Source organism: Corvus moneduloides, chromosome 5 (assembly GCF_009650955.1).
Source record: "Corvus moneduloides isolate bCorMon1 chromosome 5, bCorMon1.pri, whole genome shotgun sequence".
Classification (NCBI taxonomy): Eukaryota; Metazoa; Chordata; class Aves; order Passeriformes; family Corvidae; genus Corvus; species Corvus moneduloides.
The window spans coordinates 1,518,143-1,539,734 of record NC_045480.1 but is presented as its reverse complement, the minus strand read 5'-3'; the positions used below and the strand labels follow the sequence as shown (position 1 = coordinate 1,539,734).

Sequence of the window (21,592 nt, the reverse complement as noted above, 5' to 3'; positions counted from 1 at the left end):
CTGGGATTCCCTCACATGGGAGACTGGGATTGATGGAAAAGTATTCCTGGGCTCATCTTTTCCATGATTCCCATTTTTCCGGCAGCTGGGAACAGATTCCACCTGCGCTGCTACCTGTACCAGGCGCGGGATCTGATAGCCATGGACAAGGACAGCTTCTCCGGTGAGTCCGGATCCGCAGCGGGAGGAATTCCAGGAGCAGAGGGATCATCCCATGGGCAGGGACACCTCTCACTATCCCAGCTGGATCCAAGTCCATCCCAACCTGGCCTGGGACATTCCCAGGGATCCAGGGGCAGCCCCAGCTGCTCTGGCAATTCCAGCCCAGCCCCTCCCCACCCTCCCAGCCAGCAATTCCTTCCCAACATCCCAGCCCAAGCTCCCCTTTCCCACTGGGAAGCCATTCCCTGCCTCCTGGCCCTCCAGCCCTTGGCCCCAGTCCCTCTGCAGCTCTCCTGGAGCCCCTTTAGGCTCTGGAATGAGCTCCAAGGAATCTCTGGAGTCTTCCCTTCTCCAGGCTGGATATGATGGAGCACAGGGAGAAACTTCCATGGGATATACTCAGGAAAAATTCCAGAGGGTGAGAGGATTTAATCAGGATCTCGGCACAGTCTGGGCCCTTCTTCTCCAGCATCCTCAGGAAATTCATTGGATTTGATCCATGGGAAGGTTTCCAGCCCATGGGGTTGGGTCTGGATGATCCCTAAGGTCCCTTCCATTCCCAACCACTCTGGTATTCCATGATTCCAGAATTCCTCAGCATTCCCCTTCTCCCAGCTCAGGAGGGCAGCAATCCCTGGGGTCTGGGACTTGGGAAGGGGATTTCCATGGAAGAAAGGGATTCCAGGTGGAAAATGGGCTGGGCTTTGAGGGAGGAGTTTTCCATGTCCTGCTGCTCCAACCATTCCCAGCACAGCTCCAGGGATTTCTGAAATTCCCAGGATTGTGCTGGTGTGGTCGGGACATCCCACACTGGGGTTTTTTGGGATAGGAAATAAGTGGGAATAGGAGAAATCCTTTTATCCATGGGATTTTGGTGCTGGCGGTGCTTGGATGATTGGATGTAGGTGGAACATCCCTTTGGAATGTGGCTGAGGTGGGATGGAGTGCCAGGAATTATCCCGGCAACTGGAAAATCCCACATCCTCATCCCTGGGGGCTGGGTCATCCCAGCCAGGTGATCTCATTAATGCTTCGGAGCTGGAAAAGCAGGAAAAGGGGATGTCACCGCCTCTGGATCAGAGCTGGGATAACGTGGAATGTCCCAAATCCCGGGAAAAGTGTCCACAGGCAGGAGAGATCCAACATCCCTCCACGGCTATCCCTGCTCGATTTCCATGGGAACTTAGGGAGGGATTTGGGTGGGATTTCCCTCCAAATTCTGGGATTTAAACTCCGCTTGGAACAACACATCCTGGGAATGATGGATCCTGGATGGGACACACGGACAATCCCAAAATTGGAGAAGCAGCTGGACTGTGATCCCGAAGGAATCCTCTTTCTCCTAGTAGCTGGAATGATGGGATTTTTTGGGAATAAACACTCTGGAGCATCCAAACAATCCCCCAGTGCCTGCTCCCACCCGGGATTCCCACAAAAAGCTGCTTGTTGGGATGAGGAGGTGGGAGTGAGGTGAGCTCATGGCCTGGGAGGGGAGTCCGGAATTGTTTTCCTTTGGAAAAATCCCGGCCAAGGACAACACGAGTTCCACAATGTGGGATTGTGATTCCCGCTGCCGGGAATAAAGGAGTTCATTAAAGGGGCTCGGCCGTTGGAAAAATAAACATTCCCTGTTCCCGACAAAGGGGCTTTAGAGAGGCTTCCATGAAAAAAAAAAAGGAGGAGAAGGGAGGGAAAAATGGGGGAAAAAAAAGAGAGGGAAAAAGCAGCTCCAAATCCAGGGGTTTTTGTTTATTGTAGTGGATTCAGCTGGAAAAAAAGTGGGAAAGGCTCTTCCCAGAGCGGATTGTTGGGAATGTCTGAGCGGCCCGGGATTGTTCACATGGATAGAGGGGGAATCCATCCCCAGATCCCCCAGTTCCTTGGAAAAGGGGAGGAAAGGGGGAATGCTGCTGGGATCAGCTGGCCCCACTTCCAGGGGGTGTGGGATAATCCTGGGGTCTGAATCCTGGGATGTGGGGTTTCCTGGGATCCGCATCCAGAAATGTGCGGTAATCCTGGGGTCTGAATGCAGGGATATGTGGGATAATCCTGGAATCTCAGTCCAGGTGTGTGGGGGGTGTTCCTGGGATCTGAATCCCAGGGGGTGTGGGATAATCCTGGAATATGAACCTGGGAATGTGTGGGGTAATCCTGGGATCTGGATCCAGGAGTGTGGGATCTTCCTGGGATCTGAATCCAGGAATTTGGGGTGTTCCTGGGAGCTGCATCCGGGGGTTTGTGGGATAAACATGGGATCTGCATCCTTTGGATCCCAGGAAATCTCCCAGGGATGTGCGGGATGTTCCTCGGATCTGAATCCAGGGATGTGTAGGATGTTCCTGGAATCTGAATCCAGGGATGTGTGGGATAATCCTGGGATCCGCATTCAGGGATATGTGGGGTAATGCTGGGATTCAAATCCAGGGATGGGTAGGATTTTCCTGGGATCTGAATCCAGGGGTATGTGGGATAATCCTGGGATATGAACCCAGAAATGTGGGATTTTCCTGGGATCTGCATCCAGGGATGTGTGGGATGCTCCCCACCCTCCCAGCCAGCAATTCCTTCCCAACATCCCAGCCCAAGCTCCCCTTTCCCACTGGGAAGCCATTCCCTGCCTCCTGGCCCTCCAGCCCTTGGCCCCAGTCCCTCTGCAGCTCTCCTGGAGCCCCTTTAGGCCCTGCAAGGGGCTCGCAGCTCTCCCTGGATCTTTAGAACAATCCCAGCTCCGAGACTGAGCCTTCCCAGCTGGAAAATCACCTGGAAAGCCAGGCAGATTGGCGTTGGAATGTCGAATTCCAGGCGGGATGGACTGGGCAGCTCCTTTCTCCTCAAGCAAGACCTGAAGGACCTCAGGATGAGCTGGAGCACGCTGAGAACTCCCAAAATCCTTTGGGAGGCAGTTCTGGATGGAGCTTGGAATTCTGGGAAGAGCCGGAGCTCGGCTCCATCCCTGAATCCCATTCCCTGAATCCCATTCCCTGAATCCCATTCCCGCAGATCCCTACGCCATCGTGTCCTTCCTGCACCAGAGCCAGAAGACGGTGGTGGAGAAGAACACTCTGAATCCCACCTGGGATCAGACCCTGATTTTCTACGAGATCGAGATTTTCGGGAATTCTCGGGATGTGGCCGAGTCCCCTCCCAATATCCTGGTGGAAATCTACGACCACGACACCTATGTGAGTGTGGGAATTCCCACCGGGAATTCCCAGCCTCTGGGATGTGATGTCCGGCTTCTCTTCAGGCCTTGAGCTGGACATTCCAGAGGGTGAAATTCCAGGGAAAATCTCGTGGTGTCCTTGCAGTCCCATTCATTGGGCTTCATCGGCATCATTTAAAGTGGGAAAATTAATGGCGTTTCCTCATGGAAAAACCTTGGGATAAGATTGGAAGCAGTCATGGAATTAGGGAAACGCCCTCTGCTGTTTGCTGTGTCCAAAGGGCCTGGGAATTATGGAATTTTGGGGGATGGGTGGCAGGAATTTCATTTTTTTTCCTGGAAAAACCAGGCTGGAGACTGTCGCAAGCGCAGGAGGGAATTCAGGCGAAAAGCACTTGGAATAAACCTCAGGAAGGGCTTGGGAATATCTCAGGAATCTTTTTCCCTCTTTCCTGCTCATTGCCAGCAGGAAGCAGGAAAGATCCCAAAGATCCCAGTGCGGAGCAGTGAACGGGATTTTTAGGAGCTGCTGAAGGCTCCAAGTTCCTGCTCTGGAAAACCTGGGATAGGAATTCCAGCTTTTAAGCCAAAATTCCTAAAAAAGTGTATTTTCAGCCTTAGGAATTCCAGGAAAGAGCTGGAAAGCTGGAGGCTCTGTGGGCACCAATCCATTCATTTTCCTGCCCCAATCCCATAACGGGATCATCCCTCACTTCCAATTTTTTGGCTGAGAGGGGGATGGATTTTTTTGGAGAAAAGGGATGGGAAGGATGATCCCAAATCCCGGGATTCCCTCTCCAGGGCGCGGATGAATTCATGGGACGCTGCATCTGCCAGCCCAGCCTGGAGCGCTCGCCCCGGCTCTCCTGGTATCCCGTCCTCAAATCCGGCCGGAATGTCGGGGAGCTCCTGGCTGCCTTCGAGCTGATCCAGCGGGAAAAGGTGAGCTCCATCCCCGAGCCTGCAATGCTCCGGAATTCCCGTTCTTCTCCAGGATCTGACCTTTGCCAGGTGTTGGGTTTTGTCCATCCATTGGCGCCTTTGGAGCATGGGAAGAGCCGGAGGGATTTGGGATTTGTCTCTTTTGGAGGGATAATTCCATAGGCTGAGGTTTTCCAGCCGGGAAAAGAGGTGGTTTGGGGTTGGTCTGATGGAAATTCCAGGTGGGATGGGCTGCATGGATCCATCTCTCCCAGGACAAGTCCTGGGGGGTCTCAGGGATATCGAGGGAGCTGGGAATTGCCAAATCCCTAAAGAATGCTGCCCTTTCCTTGGAATTATTCCTGGAGGGGGTTCAGGAGAGCTGAAGCCACTCCAGCTTTTCCGATGGCTGCCTAGGAAAATGGATGGATTGGGAAGCTCAATCCCTCCATCCTGTTCTTCCTTCCCAGCCCCAAGGTTTAACTGGGAATGGGAATCCCACAATTCCCTGGAAATCCCTACACAAACACCGGGAAAAGGCCCCAAATCCCCACACGAGGCCTCTTCCTTCTCCTCATTCTCTGAGAACCAGGTGGGAAAGGCCTCGGGAAGGCCTTGGAATGGGATGTGCTCCCAGAGGAGCTGTTTGATCCTGGCGGGACTCATCCGGGTGGATTTGGTGCCTCCTGGCTGGATGACAGTCCAGGATTTTTGGGAATGGAAGGGGCTGAGGCTTCTCTGCCAGCTCAATTGGAATTAGCACCGGGAATACTGGGAATGTTAATGGGAATTGTTTTCTCTCCCTGCAGCCAGCTGTCCATCACATCCCTGGATTCGAGGTAATTCCCGACTCCTCCTTGCAACTCCTCTATCCCTGGGAATGGCCCAGCACCATTCCCAGCTTTCCCAGGGATTTGGATCCTGTTTCCAGCCCTGCAGCCATCCCTCCATCCAATCCTAGGGAATTATTTTAGGATGAAGGAATTCCCGTGTAGAGATTCTGGTTTTCCTCACTGATAAGGAAAACTGGGAATGGGGCAGCTCCTTCCTGACACAGCAAATTTATCCCATTCCAGGATCCAGAGGATCCCATGGAGATGCTCCAAGGGCTCTGGATCAGGCTGGGAGAGCTGGGAATGTTGCCCTGGAGAAGGGAAGGAGGCAGGGAGAGCTGCGAGCCCCTTGCAGGGCCTAAAGGGGCTCCAGGAGAGCTGCAGAGGGACTGGGGCCAAGGGCTGGAGGGCCAGGAGGCAGGGAATGGCTTCCCAGTGGGAAAGGGGAGCTTGGGCTGGGATGTTGGGAAGGAATTGCTGGCTGGGAGGGTGGGGAGGGGCTGGGCTGGAATTGCCAGAGCAGCTGGGGCTGCCCCTGGATCCCTGGGAATGTCCAAGGCCAGGTTGGATCCACCTGGGATTGGGGAATGGGGTGGGACTGGATGGGATTTAATGATCCCTTCCCACCCCAAACCATTCCAGGGTTCCCTTCAGTTGTCAGCTCCAATTAGAAACCTTGGGATGGGCTTAGGGATGAGAATTTCTCTAATTCCGTCCTCTCCTCCTCTTTCCCAGAGCGAGCTCTCCTCCAGCCTGGATGAGGTGAGTCTTTGGGAATTCCTTGTTTTTCATCTTGGAATTGTTAAAATTTGCCTCCTTGGGCAATCCCCTTTTTCCCAGATGGATCAAGCCAGGAGCACCAGAATTTCGGGAATGGCAGGATGGGCTTTTCCCCATGGCCGGGAATGTTGGGATCCATTTACCCTCTGGAATGAGGTGTCCCATCCTTCCAAACCTGGAATGCCAGAGCCGGAACGCTGGGCTGGCCATGGGAAATCCCAATTCCAGACTTTCCATAGGGAATTTGCCATGAATCGAGGATGTGCCGGACTGTTCCAGTTGTTCCCAAGGAAAGTCTCATGTCCCATTCCCCCCAAAAATTCCAGGATAGGTTGGATGGGGCTTGGAGCAACCTGGGATAGTGGAAGGTTCCCTGCCCATGCAATGGGATGAGCTTTCCAATGGAAACTCTTCCATGATTCCATCATTCCCAAGATTCTGATTCCACGCCCAGGATCCCAACCTTTCCCAGACTTTATCCTTGTGCATCGCATGGAACCGATCCCAGGCTGAACCAAGAGTTGGGATCTTGGGAAACTCCTGGCAGGGAAAGGGAACAACTCCCAGAGCTGTAAATCCCAAAATCCAGGAGATGAGCTAGGAAAGACCTGAGCAACATTCCCAGGAAAGGTTGGATTGGATGGGATGAATGCATTTTTCCAAGATATTTTTCCCACCACGCCGCCTTTCCTTGGGAACTCATCCCGCTGTTCCATGTGTCCATAATCATCTCTCTCCTCTTTTTCCTCCATTTCTTCCCACCGCCGGAATTCCGGGATGGGGCATTCCACAGCTCTGCATTCCCGCCTTGTTCTCCGAGGGGCTCCTCCAATGGGTATCGCTCTCCCTGCTTCCTTCCCTATTCCCAGAATCCACGAAAATCCCAGCAGAGCCTCTCAGGGAGAGCAGGATCACAGGAACCCCATCCCGACAAAATTCCTGAGGCTGCATCCCAAGGATTGGTGCCAGCCGGAGTCTCCAGTGCCTCTTGGGTGCTCCTGAGGGACCAGGCTGGCTCCATCCTTCTCCATTTTTTTTGGGAATGGCCTTTTGGGGCTGAATTCCCACCAGACTCTGGGATTTATCTTCAGATCACATCCCAGCTTCCATTTAAACCCGCAATCTTTTCCAGCTTTTCCAGTTTTTTCGGCCTCATCCATGTTGATTTTCACTCATCCTGGATCCAAATCCGGGTTGGATTCCGTGATCTCCAGAGCTTCTTTCCACCTGGATTCCCTCTGATTTATCCTTGTTCAACCCATCCCGGCTCCCAGCAGGATTTTTATGGATTTTCCTCCCTCCAGATGGCTTTGTCTGGGAATTGCTTTTCCCGCTCCCATCCCGATCCCTCCCTGCTCCCACCTCCTTCCCGGCATTCCCTGCTCATTCCCGTCCATCCGGTGGAACATTCCATCCTCCGGCATTCAGCTGGAATCCAGGAGAATGCCTGGAAAACCACCGGGAGAGTAGCAGGAAGGACTTAAAAAAACCTGGAATGATGCAGGGTTCAAATCCAAGTTGATCCTGGAGAGGATGAACGGAGCAGGAGCTCTTTTTCCAAGGAATTCCCATTGGATTTGCCAAAGGATTCATCACTAAAATCCCTTCCAACCCAAACCATTCCATGATTTTGGGCCTGAGCAGCCTGAAATGAATTTTTTTGGGAATTAGGGTTGCAGAGGTAACCCAGGGAATGTGGGAATTCTCTGCAGCTCTCCCTTCTCCTTCGGGTTATCCTGAATAAAATTCCCATTCCCTGCTGGCACTAACCAGCGCTGGGAGCACGCGGATCATGGGATGGAGGAGTGGCTGCTCCATGTGGGAATCCCAGGCACCTTCCCCCAGATGGAATTCCCAAAAACCTTCAGCTGACGAGCAGCTGGACTCAGGAACCACTGGCAATTCCCAAGGAAAATTAAAGCTTGGAATTTTATGGGAAAGGGGATTGGAATTGGATGATCCTTAAGGATCCAACCCCAACCATTCCATGATTCTCCATGTGCCACTGGGGAAAATCCCTTTGGAGAGGCAATCCCTGACCCAATCCCGGAATTAAAACACACCTGCATTTTATTGAATCCAATAAAATTCCAGCTGGGAGAGAATTCCATGCTCCTGGGATGGATTTCCAGAGGTTTTGCTTTCATTCCCACCTTTCTGTGGGCTCTGGGAGATGCGGGAAAAGAAGAGGGGAGGAATTCTTCTTCCTGCTTTCCTCCTCTGGGAAGGCAAATTGGGAATTCCTCAGTTGCTTCCCAGATTTGGGATGATCCCGATGGAATTCTCAGGTAGTTTCACCTGAGCCCTGTCCCGTGGATTTGTGGATTGTCCACGAACTGTGGGATGAGCCACAGCCCCTTCCCAGATCCCGAGGCGATGCCAATCCCCCATCCCACAGCGCTGCTCCCACTAAATTTCTGGGAATCGCCCAACTACGACCCCGCTGCTGCTGCTTCATCCCTTTCCTCATCCCACCGGGATCCCGGGATGGGATAGAGGCGGTTTCCTCCCATCATTCCCTAAAAAACGTAGAACTTTGGAGGGCAGATCCTTTGGGAAAAGCTCAGGGATGTTGGATCTTCTCCAGGACGGATTAAAGGGATAAAACCACTTTTCCAGCACCTCCATCCCACCATTCCTCATCTCCCTCCTTCGGCTGTCCTGGATTTCCTGGGAGAGATGAGTTTGGCAGAGATGGAGACTCCAGGTGGATCCAATATGGAAAAGGGGTTGTTATCCCATCCTGGCGCTTCCTGATGTTTCCTTTCCCTCTCCATTCCCGCAGTCCGCGGATTCCGACCTTCCCTATCCGCCGCCCCAGCGGGAGCCCAACGTTTACATGGTCCCGCAGGGAATCAAACCCGTCCTGCAGCGCACGGCCATCGAGGTGAGCCGGGAATCCCGTGGGATCTGGGAATGGGATCTGAGCTGGATTCTGGGGTGGAATTCCAAAAAAAAAAGGAGACTACGGGGGGACCTTCCGGCTCTCCATGATGCCCTAATAGGAGGGTGGAGCTGGAGGGGTTGGGATCTGCTCCCAGGGAAAAAGGGATGGGATAAGGATGAAGTTCAGGTTGGACATCAGGAGGAATTTCCTCACGGAAAACGTGGGCAGGCGTTGGAAGTGCTCAGGGAGGTTTGGAATCCCCATCCCTGGAGGTGTCCAAGGAATTCCTGGTGTCGAGGTGTGGATCAGCCGCAGGTTGAACTCGAAGACCTCGGAGGTCTTTTCCAACCTCAAGGATTCCATAATTCCCACCACTGCATGTCCTGCACAGTTGAACCTCCAGCTTCTCCTGCAGTGCCGAGGAAGCTCCATGGAAGCCTGGAAGCAGAAGTCGGGCTCAGGATTTGCTGTCCTCTCATCCCACAGATCCTGGCCTGGGGGCTGAGGAACCTCAAGAGCTTCCAGCTGGCCAGCGTGACCTCGCCCAGCCTGCTGGTGGAGTGCGGCGGGCAGCGCGTCCAGTCCGGCGTCATCAAGAACGTCAAGAAGAACCCCAACTTTGATGTCTGCGTGCTCTACATGGAAGTGGTGAGGTCCTGGTGGGGCTGGGGTGGTGCAGGGTGAAGGGAAGGTCCCACAAAAATGGATCCTGTGAAGGACCTCAAAGTCCCATAAAAATGCATCTTAGGGTGAAGAGCCTCAAAGTCACATAAAAATGGATCTTGTGGTGGAGGACCTCAAAATCCCATAAAAGTTTATCTTGTGAAGGACCTTAGAATCCCGTAAAATGGGATCTTGTGGTGAAGGACCTCAAAGTTCCATAAAAATGGATTTTATGGTGAAGGACCTCACAGTCCCATGAAAATGGGTCTTCTGGTGAAGGACCTCAAAGTCCCCTAAAAATGCATCTTAGGGTGAAGAGCCTCAGAGTGCCATAAAATGGATCTTGTGAAGGACCTCAAAATCCCATAAAATGGGATCTTGTGATGAAGGACCTCAAAATCCCATAAAATGGGATCTTGTGATGAAGGACCTCAAAGTTCCATAGAAATGGGTCTTGTGGTGAAGGACCTCAAAGTTCCATAGAAATGGGTCTTGTGGTGAAGGACCTCAAAGTCCCATAAAAAAGTGTCTTGAGAAGGACCTTAAAGTCCCATAAAAATGGATCTTGTGGTGAAGGACCTCGGAATCCCATAACATTGGATTTTATGGGGAAGGACCTCAAAATCCCATAAAATTGATTCTTCTGGTGAAATTAACTCTGCCCTTGGTTTTTTGGGGTGGTGCAGAACTTCTGCCCTCCCTTCCCGACCTCATTCCCTCTTCCCTTCCCTGTTCCCACAGCGTCTTCCCAAGGAGAGCCTCTATAGCCCCCCCATCATCCTGAAGATCATCGACAACCGCCCCTTCGGCCGGCGGCCTGTGGTGGGACAGTGCACGATCCGCTCCCTCCAGGAATTCTACTGGGATCCTTTCCAGCAGGACACGGGGGCACCCCAGGAGCAGCCGGGTACGTGGGAATACCGGGATTTGTGTCCTTCATGGAGTCATGGAATGGGCTGGGTGGGAATGGATCTTCAAACCCATCCAGTTCCACCCAGGGACACCTCCCACTATCCCAGGTGGATCCAAGTACATCCAGCCTTGCCTTGGACATTCCCAGGGATCCAGGGGCAGCCCCAGCTGCTCTGGCAATTCCAGCCCAGCCCCTGCCCACCCTCCCAGGGAGGAATTTTTTCCCAACATCCCAGCCCAACCTCCCCTCCTTTAGTTTAATCCATTCCCTCTTGTCCTGGCACTCCATGTCCTTGTCCGAAGTCCCTCTCCTGACTCCTTGGAGCCCTGGATTGGACTGGGATCATGGAGATGAGCTTTGGGTGGTGGGAATGGTCTGGATGAGGTTGAAATCTTGGATATCAACTTTGGATGGTGGGAAGGGTCTGGATGAGGTTGGGATCATGGAAATCAACTTTGGATGGTGGGAAAAGTCTGGATAGGATTAGGATCATGGCGATGACCTTTGGACGGTGGGAAGGATCTGGATGGGTTTGGGATCATGGACATCAGCTTTGGGAGAAGGGAAGGGTCTGGAAGAGGCTGAGATCACAGAGATGGGGTCTTGGAGAAACTGGGATCACTCCTGAAGGTCGATCCCAAAGTTTCTCGTCTCTGGGATTCCCAAATCCCGGGATCACGCCCCGCTCTGGTTGCAGATGACGTCAGCCTCACGCCCAGGGATGACATCCTCATCGACATTGACGACAAAGAGCCCCTGATTCCCATCCAGGTACGGAAAAGGCGGCCGCGCTGGGAAGATCCCGGGATTTTTCCGTGCTCTGGTGGATGCAGTGAGGGTGGATGGACACAGCGGTGCCCACGCGAGGCTGGATCTGGTTGGATCCATCCTTTTTCAACTTCCAAGTGGTTTCCCTCCCTCTCCTCATCCGCACAACCCCAAACTCCTCCTCATTCCCTACATTGGGAATGAGGGCCTGGATTTGCTTTCCCGATGGAGAGAAATCCATGCCAGGCTCTTCCCAAGGAAAGCTAAAATTCCATGAGGCTCCACTGTCCTCACTCCATGGCCAGGTCTCCTTTTCCCAGTTTGGCTCCTTGTTTGCAGGAATTTTACAGGACCGGGATTGCGGAATCCCAAATCCCAAATCCGTGGTGCTGGGGAGCATGGAAGGAGGGGGGAATGGGTGCGGTTCCAATGAATTGGAGGAACCTCAGCATTCCCTTGGGAATGATCAGGATGGACACACCCCTGGAGCTTTGGTTCTTCCAGAAACTTCCCATATCCACAGCCCTCGGATTCCTTCTCCAGCAGAAGGAATCTTTGGGCCAGACCTGTGCCGAGCCATGCATGGGATGCACGGATCAGGAGGCGATGCCGGTGCCTCTGGAGCAGCTGGGAATGGTGTCAGGAATGTTTGGTGGAGCTTTTCCTGGTTTCCTATGCCTTGGTGGGATATCGAGGGCTGGAATTTTCCTTCTCCCTGTTCCTGGATGCTGCAGGGCTGGAAAAGCCAGAGTTTTCTGGAAGGGATCTGCCCTTCAGGTGTTTCCTGCCTCAGTTTCCCTGGCCTTGAGCTCTTCCAGGGATGGAGGAACCGGTAAACTCAGGATGTGCAACTTGGGCATGGATCCTGCTCTTTTCCATCTCCTTGGTGCCTCCTGGGGGTTCTATTCCCAAGGATTTTCCATTGCCGTTGGATATTTGTGGTGTGTCCCGAGGCAGGCTCCAGCTGGGTCCCACATCAAGCTGAGAATCAGGAATTTGGCCAAAATTCCCAAAAAAACCCCTCTGGATGTGGCCCTACTCATTCCCCGCTCACTCCAAATCCTCCTCCCTAGAAGTGTCCAAGGCCAGGTTGGATGAGGCTTGGAGAAACCTGGGATAGCGGGAGATTCCACCCATGGAAAAGGTGGAATGGGATGGGCTTTAAGGTCCTTCCCACCCAAAACATTCCAGGATTCCATGATCCCATTCACAGCTCCATTGGAATCTTGTCCTGGAATTCTTCAGCCTCCATTAGCAACTGGACAGGAAAGTTGGGAAAAGTTGGCTCCGGTGAAAAGTGTGGAAAGGAAAAAGCAACTCCTGAAAATGCTCCTGATTGGAGCATTGGGAAATCGGGAAAGCAGCCTCATCCCCTCCTTTTTGCTTCCCATTTAAGGATTTATCCTTAAAATTTACAGTTGGGCTTCATCGTGGATCAGGGAAGTAACTGGAGCGCATCCATGGAAAACGTGGAATTAGGGAACAGAAATTTTGGGAATAAATCTCCCTTTTTTAGTCCAGGACAGAGAAACTTGGGAGAAAACGGAGGGAATAATGTGGGAATTTTCTGGGGGCTGAACTCACTGCGGGATCCCAACTTGGGATGTGGAGCCGGGGTCTCCCATGATCCGGATTCTGGGTTTTCCGTGATCCGGAATCGGGATCTCCTATGAGCTGGTGCTGGAAGTGCTCGGACAATGTGGTGCTGGTCATTCCCGCTGGTGGGATTCCCAGTTTGTCCCATTTTTCCAAGTGGTCTGGATGGAGGGAACGCCCTGGGATGCCCGGAGTGGGATTGGCCGTGCCCAGCATTCCCTGGAATTCTCTGCTCAGATTCCCGTGACTTATTCATGGAAAACCATGCTGGTGGCAAACCTGCTCCCATTTTTTCCTTTGGGAACAAAACCTCTGGATAGGGACACACCTCCCTTTACACCCCTTGGAGCTCTGGGAGCTGCTCCCAGCAATGGGGGATCCCATTCCCAAAATCCCATAGGAAGGAATGAGACGGAGCTTTGGAATCCTGGAGCTTTATTCCCTGGGATAAATGTCTTGGAAACATCTCCAAGCTTGGATCAAATTTAGGGAAGAGTTTAAATGGGAAGAAAAGGGGGAGAGGGATGTGACAATACCATTCCAAAGTGGAAAATTCCGGCATTTTTTTCCAGAAAAAACCTTTTCCCTAACAATCCCCCTGCCATGAACGGAGTTCTTCAGTTTGACTCCGGATTCGTCCTTCTCCCTTTGTTTCTTTCCTCGTTTTTCCCATTTTTTTGACAGATGAGGGAGCTTCTTCCTGGAAAGCCAACCCAAAATTCCCACCTCGGAATTTTGGCCCTGGAAGCTGCTCCTCTCCTGGAGGTGGCCATGGATCAGGGCGTGGATGGACCATCGGGATCCTTCCACCCATCCAGAGCCAGATTTGGGAGGTCAAGGAGCAATCCCGGCCAGCAGGGACCATCCCGCTCCTCCTTCCCGGGAAAAGGGATGGATCCCACGGCAGCAGCTCGTGCCCAGGGCTCTTCCAGCGGCGCTGTTGGAAGCAGGAGCCAGGATTTTTCATGGATGCGTTTCCTTGCGTGGCTCTGGAGTTTTTTCCCTCCTTGCCAAGCTTGGCTTTGCTCCCTGCTCCGAGGGATGATTGGAACAAAGGATCCCTTTGTTGCTTTCCCTGGGAAATTGGGAAAACAACCGGAGGTGAAATCCCTCTGCTCTGAGGTTTGGGAGAGCGTTATCCATCTCATCCAGGCGGGATCAGGAGTTCAGCCGGAGTTTAAGTGCATGGGAATCACATCCTGGTTTCCCAAAGTGAGGAAAGTCCTCCTAAAAATCATGGAAAAGCCATTTTTCCCAGCTAATCCCATCTAGTTTGGTTCTTTGGGAGAAGGACAAGGAGCAGGATTTTGGAAAGGTGGAATTTGTGGAAGAGGTTGCTGGATCAGGCCTTGTCCTGCCAGCTCTGCTCCCAGTGTTTTCCAAGGGTTCATTCCCACGGGAAGAGGCTCAGGAAGGACTTCCACAGGTCCATGGGATGAGCAGGGATTTGTTCCGTCTGCTCATGGATAAATCAGCTGGAAAGGAGCCGTTCCCAGCAGCCACGGGAGCCGTGAGGGAATCCTGGTGGAACACGATCCTCAAGGAATTTTTTCCCTATGGAACAGCTGGAAGCTGTGGGGTTTGGGATGGGAGCAGAGTTTTGGGAACAAGCTTGAGCTGGATATCTGGGAATGCTGTCAGGATTAGCCTGATCCTCAAACCCAGCTGTTTTCTGGGAAGAACCTCTCATTTTTCCGCCTTTTCCACCTCCAAGGGATCAACCCTTGGAATCCAGGAGCAGCGCTGCCGCTTCCTGCCCATGGAAGTGATCCCGGGTTTTGGTTTGCCCAGGATGAGCTGGGCTTGGACCTGGAATTTCATCCTGAGGATTCCCAATCCTGTTTTTAACCCACCTGGCTCAGATCCCTCCTTGGATCCCGGGATAACTCCCTGCGTTAGCAGCACTTGGTATCCAGGGAAAAGCCTCTCCTCCATTGGGAATTACTAACAGCTTTTCCATATTTTTTCCCATTAATATCCCATTTTTCCTCCACCTCATTCCAGCTTCTTGCCAAACATCCCTAAAATCCAACCCTGCGCTCATCCCAAAGGTTTCCTCATCCTGGGAAACTGCAGGGTCGGGAATATTTGTTTGGATTATTCCCTTTAATTTCTCCCAAACTGTGTGTTCATCCCCATTCCCAGAATTCCTTGGATAACGGATCACTTTAATTTGTAGCTTTCCGAGGGTTTGACGAGCTCAGCACTAATTAACATCCCGGATTCCCGGGCCCTGCCTCATGTAGGTATCGCTTAATTTCTAATTGCTAATTAATTACTTAATTAATTAATCGCTTAATTAATGACCCGAATCCATGAGAATGTATGGATTGAAATGGAAGGGGGTGTTTCCTTCTGGGAAAAATCCCTCTTGCTGCTTAGGAAATTGGAATTCCAGCTGGCTGCTGGGGTTTCCTTGGGTTGTCCACCATTTCAAAGGGAATCAGGGTGGTTTTGGGAGGAATTCTGCCTCCAGCCCTGGGATCCCAGCACAGGAAGGACATGGAAATGTGGGAGAGATCCAGGGATAGGACCAGGATGATCAGAGGGATGGAGTAGCTCTGCTGTGAGGAAAGGCTGGGAGAGCTGGGAATGTTGCCCTGGAGAAGGGAAGGAGCCAGGGAGAGCTGCGAGCCCCTTGCAGGGCCTAAAGGGGCTCCAGGAGAGCTGCAGAGGGACTGGGGCCAAGGGCTGGAGGGCCAGGAGGCAGGGAATGGCTTCCCAGTGGGAAAGGGGAGCTTGGGCTGGGATGTTGGGAAGGAATTGCTGGCTGGGAGGGTGGGCAGGGGCTGGGCTGGAATTGCCAGAGCAGCTGGGGCTGCCCCTGGATCCCTGGGAATGTCCAAGGCCAGGCTGGACACTGGGGCTTGGATCCACCTGGGATGGTGGGAGGTGTCCCTGCCCATGGATGGGATGGGAATGGGATGGGATTGAAGCTCCCTTCCCATCCAAACCATTCCAGGTTTGTGGAGCCCCTCTGCTGGATCCACCTGAGATAGTGGGAGGTGTCCCTGCCCATGGAGCTGGATGAGCTTCCAGGTCCCTTCCCATTCCATAATTCCATGATTCCTGGGCATCTCCTGGAGGAGAGGAGCTCAGGAGGGACTCTCAGACACCTCTGAGTGTCCGTTCCCTGCTGAGGAGCCCTACAAGGGGGTTACTCCTCGGTTACTCTGGCTCGTGCAGCTTTCCCTGTCGGACACACAAATCCCCCATCCCAGGACACGTTACCAGAGCCGAGCGGAGCCAATTCCAGCTGATCCGTGTCTGTAAACGATTTGGGATAATTGGTTGTTTGCTGTGTTTGCTCCTTCTCAATCCAAGCCCACATTTCACGGCTTCTCCGGTTACGGTTCCTTGGAAGAGCTCTGGGTGTCGGATGGCTCCTCCTGGGAATGGTTCCCAGTGCTGCCCCCCTGGAATGTTCCTGATGGTTTTGATATTCCCAGTTTGGGAGCCAACCCATGGCACTACCACTGGGGAGGGGGGAAAGCATTCCCAGAGACATCTCCAGGGCTGGATTTCCACAGCTGGGGTTTGTAGGACCATGGGATGGTTTGGGTGGGAAAGGATCTGAAATCTCATCCCAGATCCATGGGCAGGGACACTTCCCACTATCCCAGGTGGATCCAAGCCCCAGTGTCCAGCCTGGCCTTGGGCATTCCCAGGGATCCAGGGGCAGCCCCAGCTGCTCTGGCAATTCCAGCCCAGCCCCTCCCCACCCTCCCAGCCAGCAATTCCTTCCCACCATCCCAGCCCAAGCTCCCCTTTCCCACTGGGAAGCCATTCCCTGCCTCCTGGCCCTCCAGCCCTTGGCCCCAGTCCCTCTGCAGCTCTCCTGGAGCCCCTTTAGGCCCTGCAAGGGGCTCGCAGCTCTCCCTGCCTCCTTCCCTTCTCCAGGGCAACATTCCCAGCTCTCCCAGCCTGATCCTGAGCAGAGGGGCTCCAGAATCCTGGAATGGTTTGGGATGGAAGTGACCTTAAATCCCATCCCATTCCATGGGCAGGGACACCTCCCACTGTCCCAGATGGATCCAAGCCCCAGTGTCCAGCCTGGCCTTGGGCACTGCCAGGGATCCAGGGGCAGCCCCAGCTGCTCTGGCAATTCCAGCCCAGCCCCTGCCCACCCTCTCAGGGAGGAATTTTTTCCATAAAGGAGAAATCCCCCTCCTTCCAGCCCTGCTTTGCTCCCAGAGCTGCTGCAGCTCCTGGGATGATGGGATCAGGGGGAATGATCCCATAATTCCCAGGATATCCACGGGATGGGTCCCTCTTGGGAAAAAGGTTGGAGTTCAAGGGTGGTGAGAACAAGAGGGAGGGAACAGAGATAAGGAGACAGGAAACCTCTGGATAATCATGGCAGCAGCTTTCCAGGTGGGAATAAGCTCCTTTTCCAGGAAAATTTGAGGATTTGGTCACTGGGGAATAAATTTATCCACAAGGGATGCTCACCCAGGCGTTGTGCCCAGTGGGATCCATGAAAAAGCTGGAAAGGGAGTACAGATCCCGATCCCAGAGATCCTCTGTGCCATGTCCAGGATAAATCCCTGGAGGCGGTTTGGGATACCTGGAGGGAATTTTTTCCATCCCCTGGATAAATGAAATCCCTCAATCCATCCTTTGCCGATCCATCGCTTCCCACGGCTTTCCCATTCCCAAATGGAATCATGTCCATCGCTGTTAACATTCCAGCTGCTCCACTTCCCTCCTTTTTATGTTCTCCCTGTTTTTCATTGGAGTATTGGTCAAAATCCACCAAAATCTCTAATCCAACTCTTTCCCTTGGGGCTGCAGAAGATTCCATGGGTAAGTCCCGGGATGAATCCAAGCGTTTTCCTTGTGTCCCAATACCTGTGGAATGTCACGATGGCCGAATGGAGCCTTTGAAACAATAAAATGGGGAAGTGATGAAAGGAAAATTTGGATTCTCCCCCTCCCCCCAAAAAAAAACCCAGGAGGTGGCAGAAGCCTTGGAGTGAATTTCCGGAATATTCCAACTAAATCCAATGTCCATCCATTGTGCCTTTGACTTCAAATATAGAGCCAGTAAAATTCCATTTGGAATCCTCCGTGAGGCCACCGAGCTGGAATTTTGTGGCTTCCTCATAGGAGACACCAGGATTCTGCAGGAATTTTTCATGGATCGCCGGCAAAGCGATCTAAAACACGGGGTTCCTATAAAATCCATGGAATTGTTGAGCCAGCGTGGCCGCTTTTCCTCTTGGAGCAGCATCCTTGGAGCTGGAATGCTTCACACCAGGAATGAGGCGATGGGTGATGGTGGGAGCTGAGATTTTGTGGGATCTTCCCATTTTTTTTTTTCATCCAAGGGTTGTGTCCTTCAGAAGATCTGAGCACTGTTGGATTTTAATGGAAAGATGGGAATTTTATGGATTTTTTTCATTTAGCCGCGGGTTTTGTTGGGATGGGGAGGCTGGGGTGGTGCTGGGATACAACCAGGAAGTCAATCCCTGTCTCCCAAATCCCAAAAATTTCCAGGGAAAGCCTAAAATTGGGACATTTCAGGCTGTTAACACCAGAGTTAAATTAATTCCCTGCATGGAAATCCTGGGAAAACCACCCTCTGACTGGCCAAAAATTCCCTAAAAATGCTCCAAATTCTTGGAATATTCTTCTTGGAGCTCTACACCATCTTCCCATGGGGAATCATCCTCTTGGGAATACCCACAGTGGCCGCAACGGCCGGATTTAGGTTGGGAGCATCCCAAAAAACCTGGAAATCAGGGATGGGGTTGACGCAGGGTTCACTTCCCAAACCTGGGAGCTGTTGCTGCAGTTTTCCTGGGATTTTCCTTGTGGAAAAGGAGTAACTTTGGGATCTCTAACTGCAGGAGGAGGAATTCATCGACTGGTGGAGCAAATTTTACGCTTCCACGGGAGAGAGGGAAAAATGTGGATATTACTTGGAAAAGGGATTCGACACCTTGAAGGTGAGTGGCTTCCGTTGGGTGGAATTCCACTTTCCATGATTTCCTTGGGATTCGAGGCTTTTTTTTCCCATCTGGGTTAAAAAAAAAAAAAAATGAAACGTTTTCCTCAGTGTGGAAAATTCCATTTCCTTTGCAAAATTCTTTCAGGAAACTCCTGGAAGTTTTCCCTTGGGAAGTGGCAGAGGGGGTGGGGAACTGCCTCCCTGGGAAGGGTTTGGGAATGAGAAAAATCTGGGATTTCTGAGGGAAAACGGAGATTCAGGCACAAGAAGTCCTAAATTTAACACGAACTCCCAAATAGGGAAGATTTTCCTTGGTTTAAAGGAAAATATTCCCAGCTGGAAGATCTCTATCCATGAAAAACCCTCCAGGAGACTTTGGCTTTGTCTGGGTCGTTGGGATGGGCTGGAATTTTCTGTGGGATTCCCAAATTCTCCTCACTGTCCCAGAGGGAAATAAGGAGGAAAATTCCTGGGAATTTCTCCTAGTGGGTTGAATTTTCCTGGGATTGAGGGATTTGGTTGGAATTTTTTCCCTGCTCCATCTTTTCCTCCTCAGGTCTACGAGACGGAGCTGGAAAATGTGGAGGAATTTGAGCATCTCTCAGACTTCTGCCACACCTTCAAACTATTCCGGGGGAGATCCCAGGATTCCAGCGATGACCCCTCAGTCGTGGGGGAATTCAAGGTGGGAATGGCCCCGTCCCCATGGATTGTGTTCATAGGGCTGGGAATTGGAGGATCTTTAAGGTCCTTTCCCGCCCAAATCATTCCATGACTCCAGGAATTGTGGGAGTTGTGGAATGCTCATCCATGGAACTGTCCAAGGCTGCTTGGATGGGGATTGGAGACAAGCTGGGATAGGGAAAGGTGTCCCTGCCCATGGATGGGGTGGGAATGGGATGGGATTTAAGGTCCTTTCCATCCCAAACCATTCCAGCATTCTGGAGCCCCTCTGGATCAGGCTGGGAGAGCTGGGAATGTTGCCCTGGAGAAGGGAAGGAGCCAGGGAGAGCTGCGAGCCCCTTGCAGGGCCTAAAGGGGCTCCAGGAGAGCTGCACAGGGACTGGGGCCAAGGCCTGGAGGGCCAGGAGGCAGGGAATGGCTTCCCAGTGGGAAAGGGGAGCTTGGGCTGGGATGTTGGGAAGGAATTGCTGGCTGGGAGGGTGGGCAGGGGCTGGACTGGAATTGCCAGAGCAGCTGGGGCTGCCCCTGGATCCCTGGGAATGTCCAAGGCCAGGCTGGACACTGGGGCTTGGATCCAGCTGGGATGGTGGGAAGTGTCCCTGCCCATGGATCTGGGATGAGCTTTCAGCTCCCATCCCATCCAAACCATTCCATGGTTCCATGATTCGTTCCGGTCTTTCCCAGCTGGCTCCCACAGGCCCCACATCCACATGTTGTTCCCTGAATTCCCATGTCCTTCCCAGGGTTCCTTCAGGATTTACCCTCTTCCCGACGATCCACGCGTCCCAGTGCCTCCCCGGCAATTCCAGCAGCTCCCGGCCAGGGGACTCCAGGAATGTCTGGTCCGGGTTTACATCATCCGCGCCTTCGACCTCCAGCCCAAGGATTCCAATGGGAAGGTATCCCGGTGGGAAACCTCTGGAAGAGCTCTGGGCTGGCTCCTGGAGTCGATTCTTGGAACAGCTTTTTTGGTCAAAATTTGGTCAAAATTGGTCAAAATTTGTGGATTTGCCTTCAAATTTACAACTTTGTCTCTCATTTCTGCCTCCACTGTAATATCTGGGAATTCCAGGAGCCAACTCTTCCTCCATCCTGATTTTTCAGGATTAGTTCAACAAGTTTTAGGTTTGTTTTTATTTTGGGGGTTTTTTTTGGTGTTTTGGTGCCGAAGAAAACAAAATCCTGTTTTTCCCAAAATTCCTCCTTGCAAAGCTTTGCTGGTATGGAAGTAAAATTCCAGGAAAAAGGGAATTGTGTTGGTTAGAAAAGGAAATTCTCTTTTGTTTCCCTGAAAACTCCCAGAAATTCAGGGAAAAATTCTTTTTAAGTCTCTTTGTTCACTGGAAAATGGGAAAAGTTAAGGAATATCATGGCAAATATGTGAGGAAAAATAGATGGGAAAATGATAAATAGATATGGAAAATAGATGGGAAAATGGATGTATATGAAAATATATGGAAAAATAAATATATTTATACATATATGGAATATGGGAAATATATATATGGAATATATGGAAAAGCATACAAAGAAATTCCAACCGCTTTTGAATTTTCCCATTTTTTTTTCCAATGGATTTGGAACGGAAGTGTTCCATTCCTTAGAAATCTCCCATAAGTGATTCCCGAGCATTAAAAAGAAGGAAAAAACCCTTTTTTTTTTTTTTAATTTAAAACCCCAAACCAACCGAAATTTGATCCCAAGTTTCCCCTGGGATGGAAATTTTCCAGAGGCTCATCCCAGCCCAAGGAAGACTTGGGTGCTCATTCCATTCCCTGAGTGCTGTTTCCCGTCCATTCCTTAAAAAACAAATCAGCAGGAAAAGGGAAATCAGGGAAAAATGATGAGGAAACTTGGCCTGGATCTTTTTTCCAGGGAATTTTTGGATGTGACGGGGATGGTGGATCCCTGTAGATCCAGGTGAAGTCTTTTAGTGGAATTGGATCTTTTCCTTGAGTTTTTTGCGTCTCCTGGCAAAAAAATCTGACTTGAATGAAATTCCCTGCTTTCCAAACTGATGCCCGATTCCCAGAATAATTTGAGTCGGGAAAGGGATGGGATTTGGAACAACCTATGGAAAAGAGTGGGATTGAGCGGGTTTTAAGGTCACTCCCAATCCAACAACCCCACGGGATTTTTGTGTTTCTTTCCGTTCCCACCTCCAGTGCGATCCCTACGTGAAGATTTCCGTGGGAAAGAAATCCATAAATGACCAGGAAAATTACCTTCCCTGCACTCTGGAGCCTGTCTTTGGGAAGTAAGTGTGGAT

At 51.8% G+C, this 21,592-nt stretch overlaps 1 protein-coding gene across 10 annotated transcripts in view; it reads left to right on the top strand.

The window, feature by feature from the left end:
- DYSF (dysferlin) overlaps window positions 1–21,592 on the top strand; it is an 80,340-nt gene that overhangs the window by 32,859 nt on the left and 25,889 nt on the right. For 4 of the 10 annotated variants that reach the window (XM_032108323.1, XM_032108322.1, XM_032108321.1 and 1 more), the window contains 16 exons: window positions 86–163; window positions 3,163–3,344; window positions 4,127–4,267; window positions 5,056–5,085; window positions 5,815–5,841; window positions 6,653–6,694; window positions 8,645–8,746; window positions 9,233–9,394; window positions 10,151–10,316; window positions 11,020–11,093; window positions 14,866–14,928; window positions 17,481–17,492; window positions 18,539–18,637; window positions 19,196–19,324; window positions 20,067–20,222; window positions 21,489–21,580. In XM_032108323.1, coding sequence (XP_031964214.1) covers window positions 86–163; window positions 3,163–3,344; window positions 4,127–4,267; window positions 5,056–5,085; window positions 5,815–5,841; window positions 6,653–6,694; window positions 8,645–8,746; window positions 9,233–9,394; window positions 10,151–10,316; window positions 11,020–11,093; window positions 14,866–14,928; window positions 17,481–17,492; window positions 18,539–18,637; window positions 19,196–19,324; window positions 20,067–20,222; window positions 21,489–21,580 — 1,555 coding nt within the window. The remainder of the gene's footprint in view (window positions 1–85; window positions 164–3,162; window positions 3,345–4,126; window positions 4,268–5,055; window positions 5,086–5,814; window positions 5,842–6,652; window positions 6,695–8,644; window positions 8,747–9,232; window positions 9,395–10,150; window positions 10,317–11,019; window positions 11,094–14,865; window positions 14,929–17,480; window positions 17,493–18,538; window positions 18,638–19,195; window positions 19,325–20,066; window positions 20,223–21,488; window positions 21,581–21,592) is intronic. The other 6 variants (XM_032108326.1, XM_032108325.1, XM_032108319.1 and 3 more) reach the window with 3 other exon arrangements.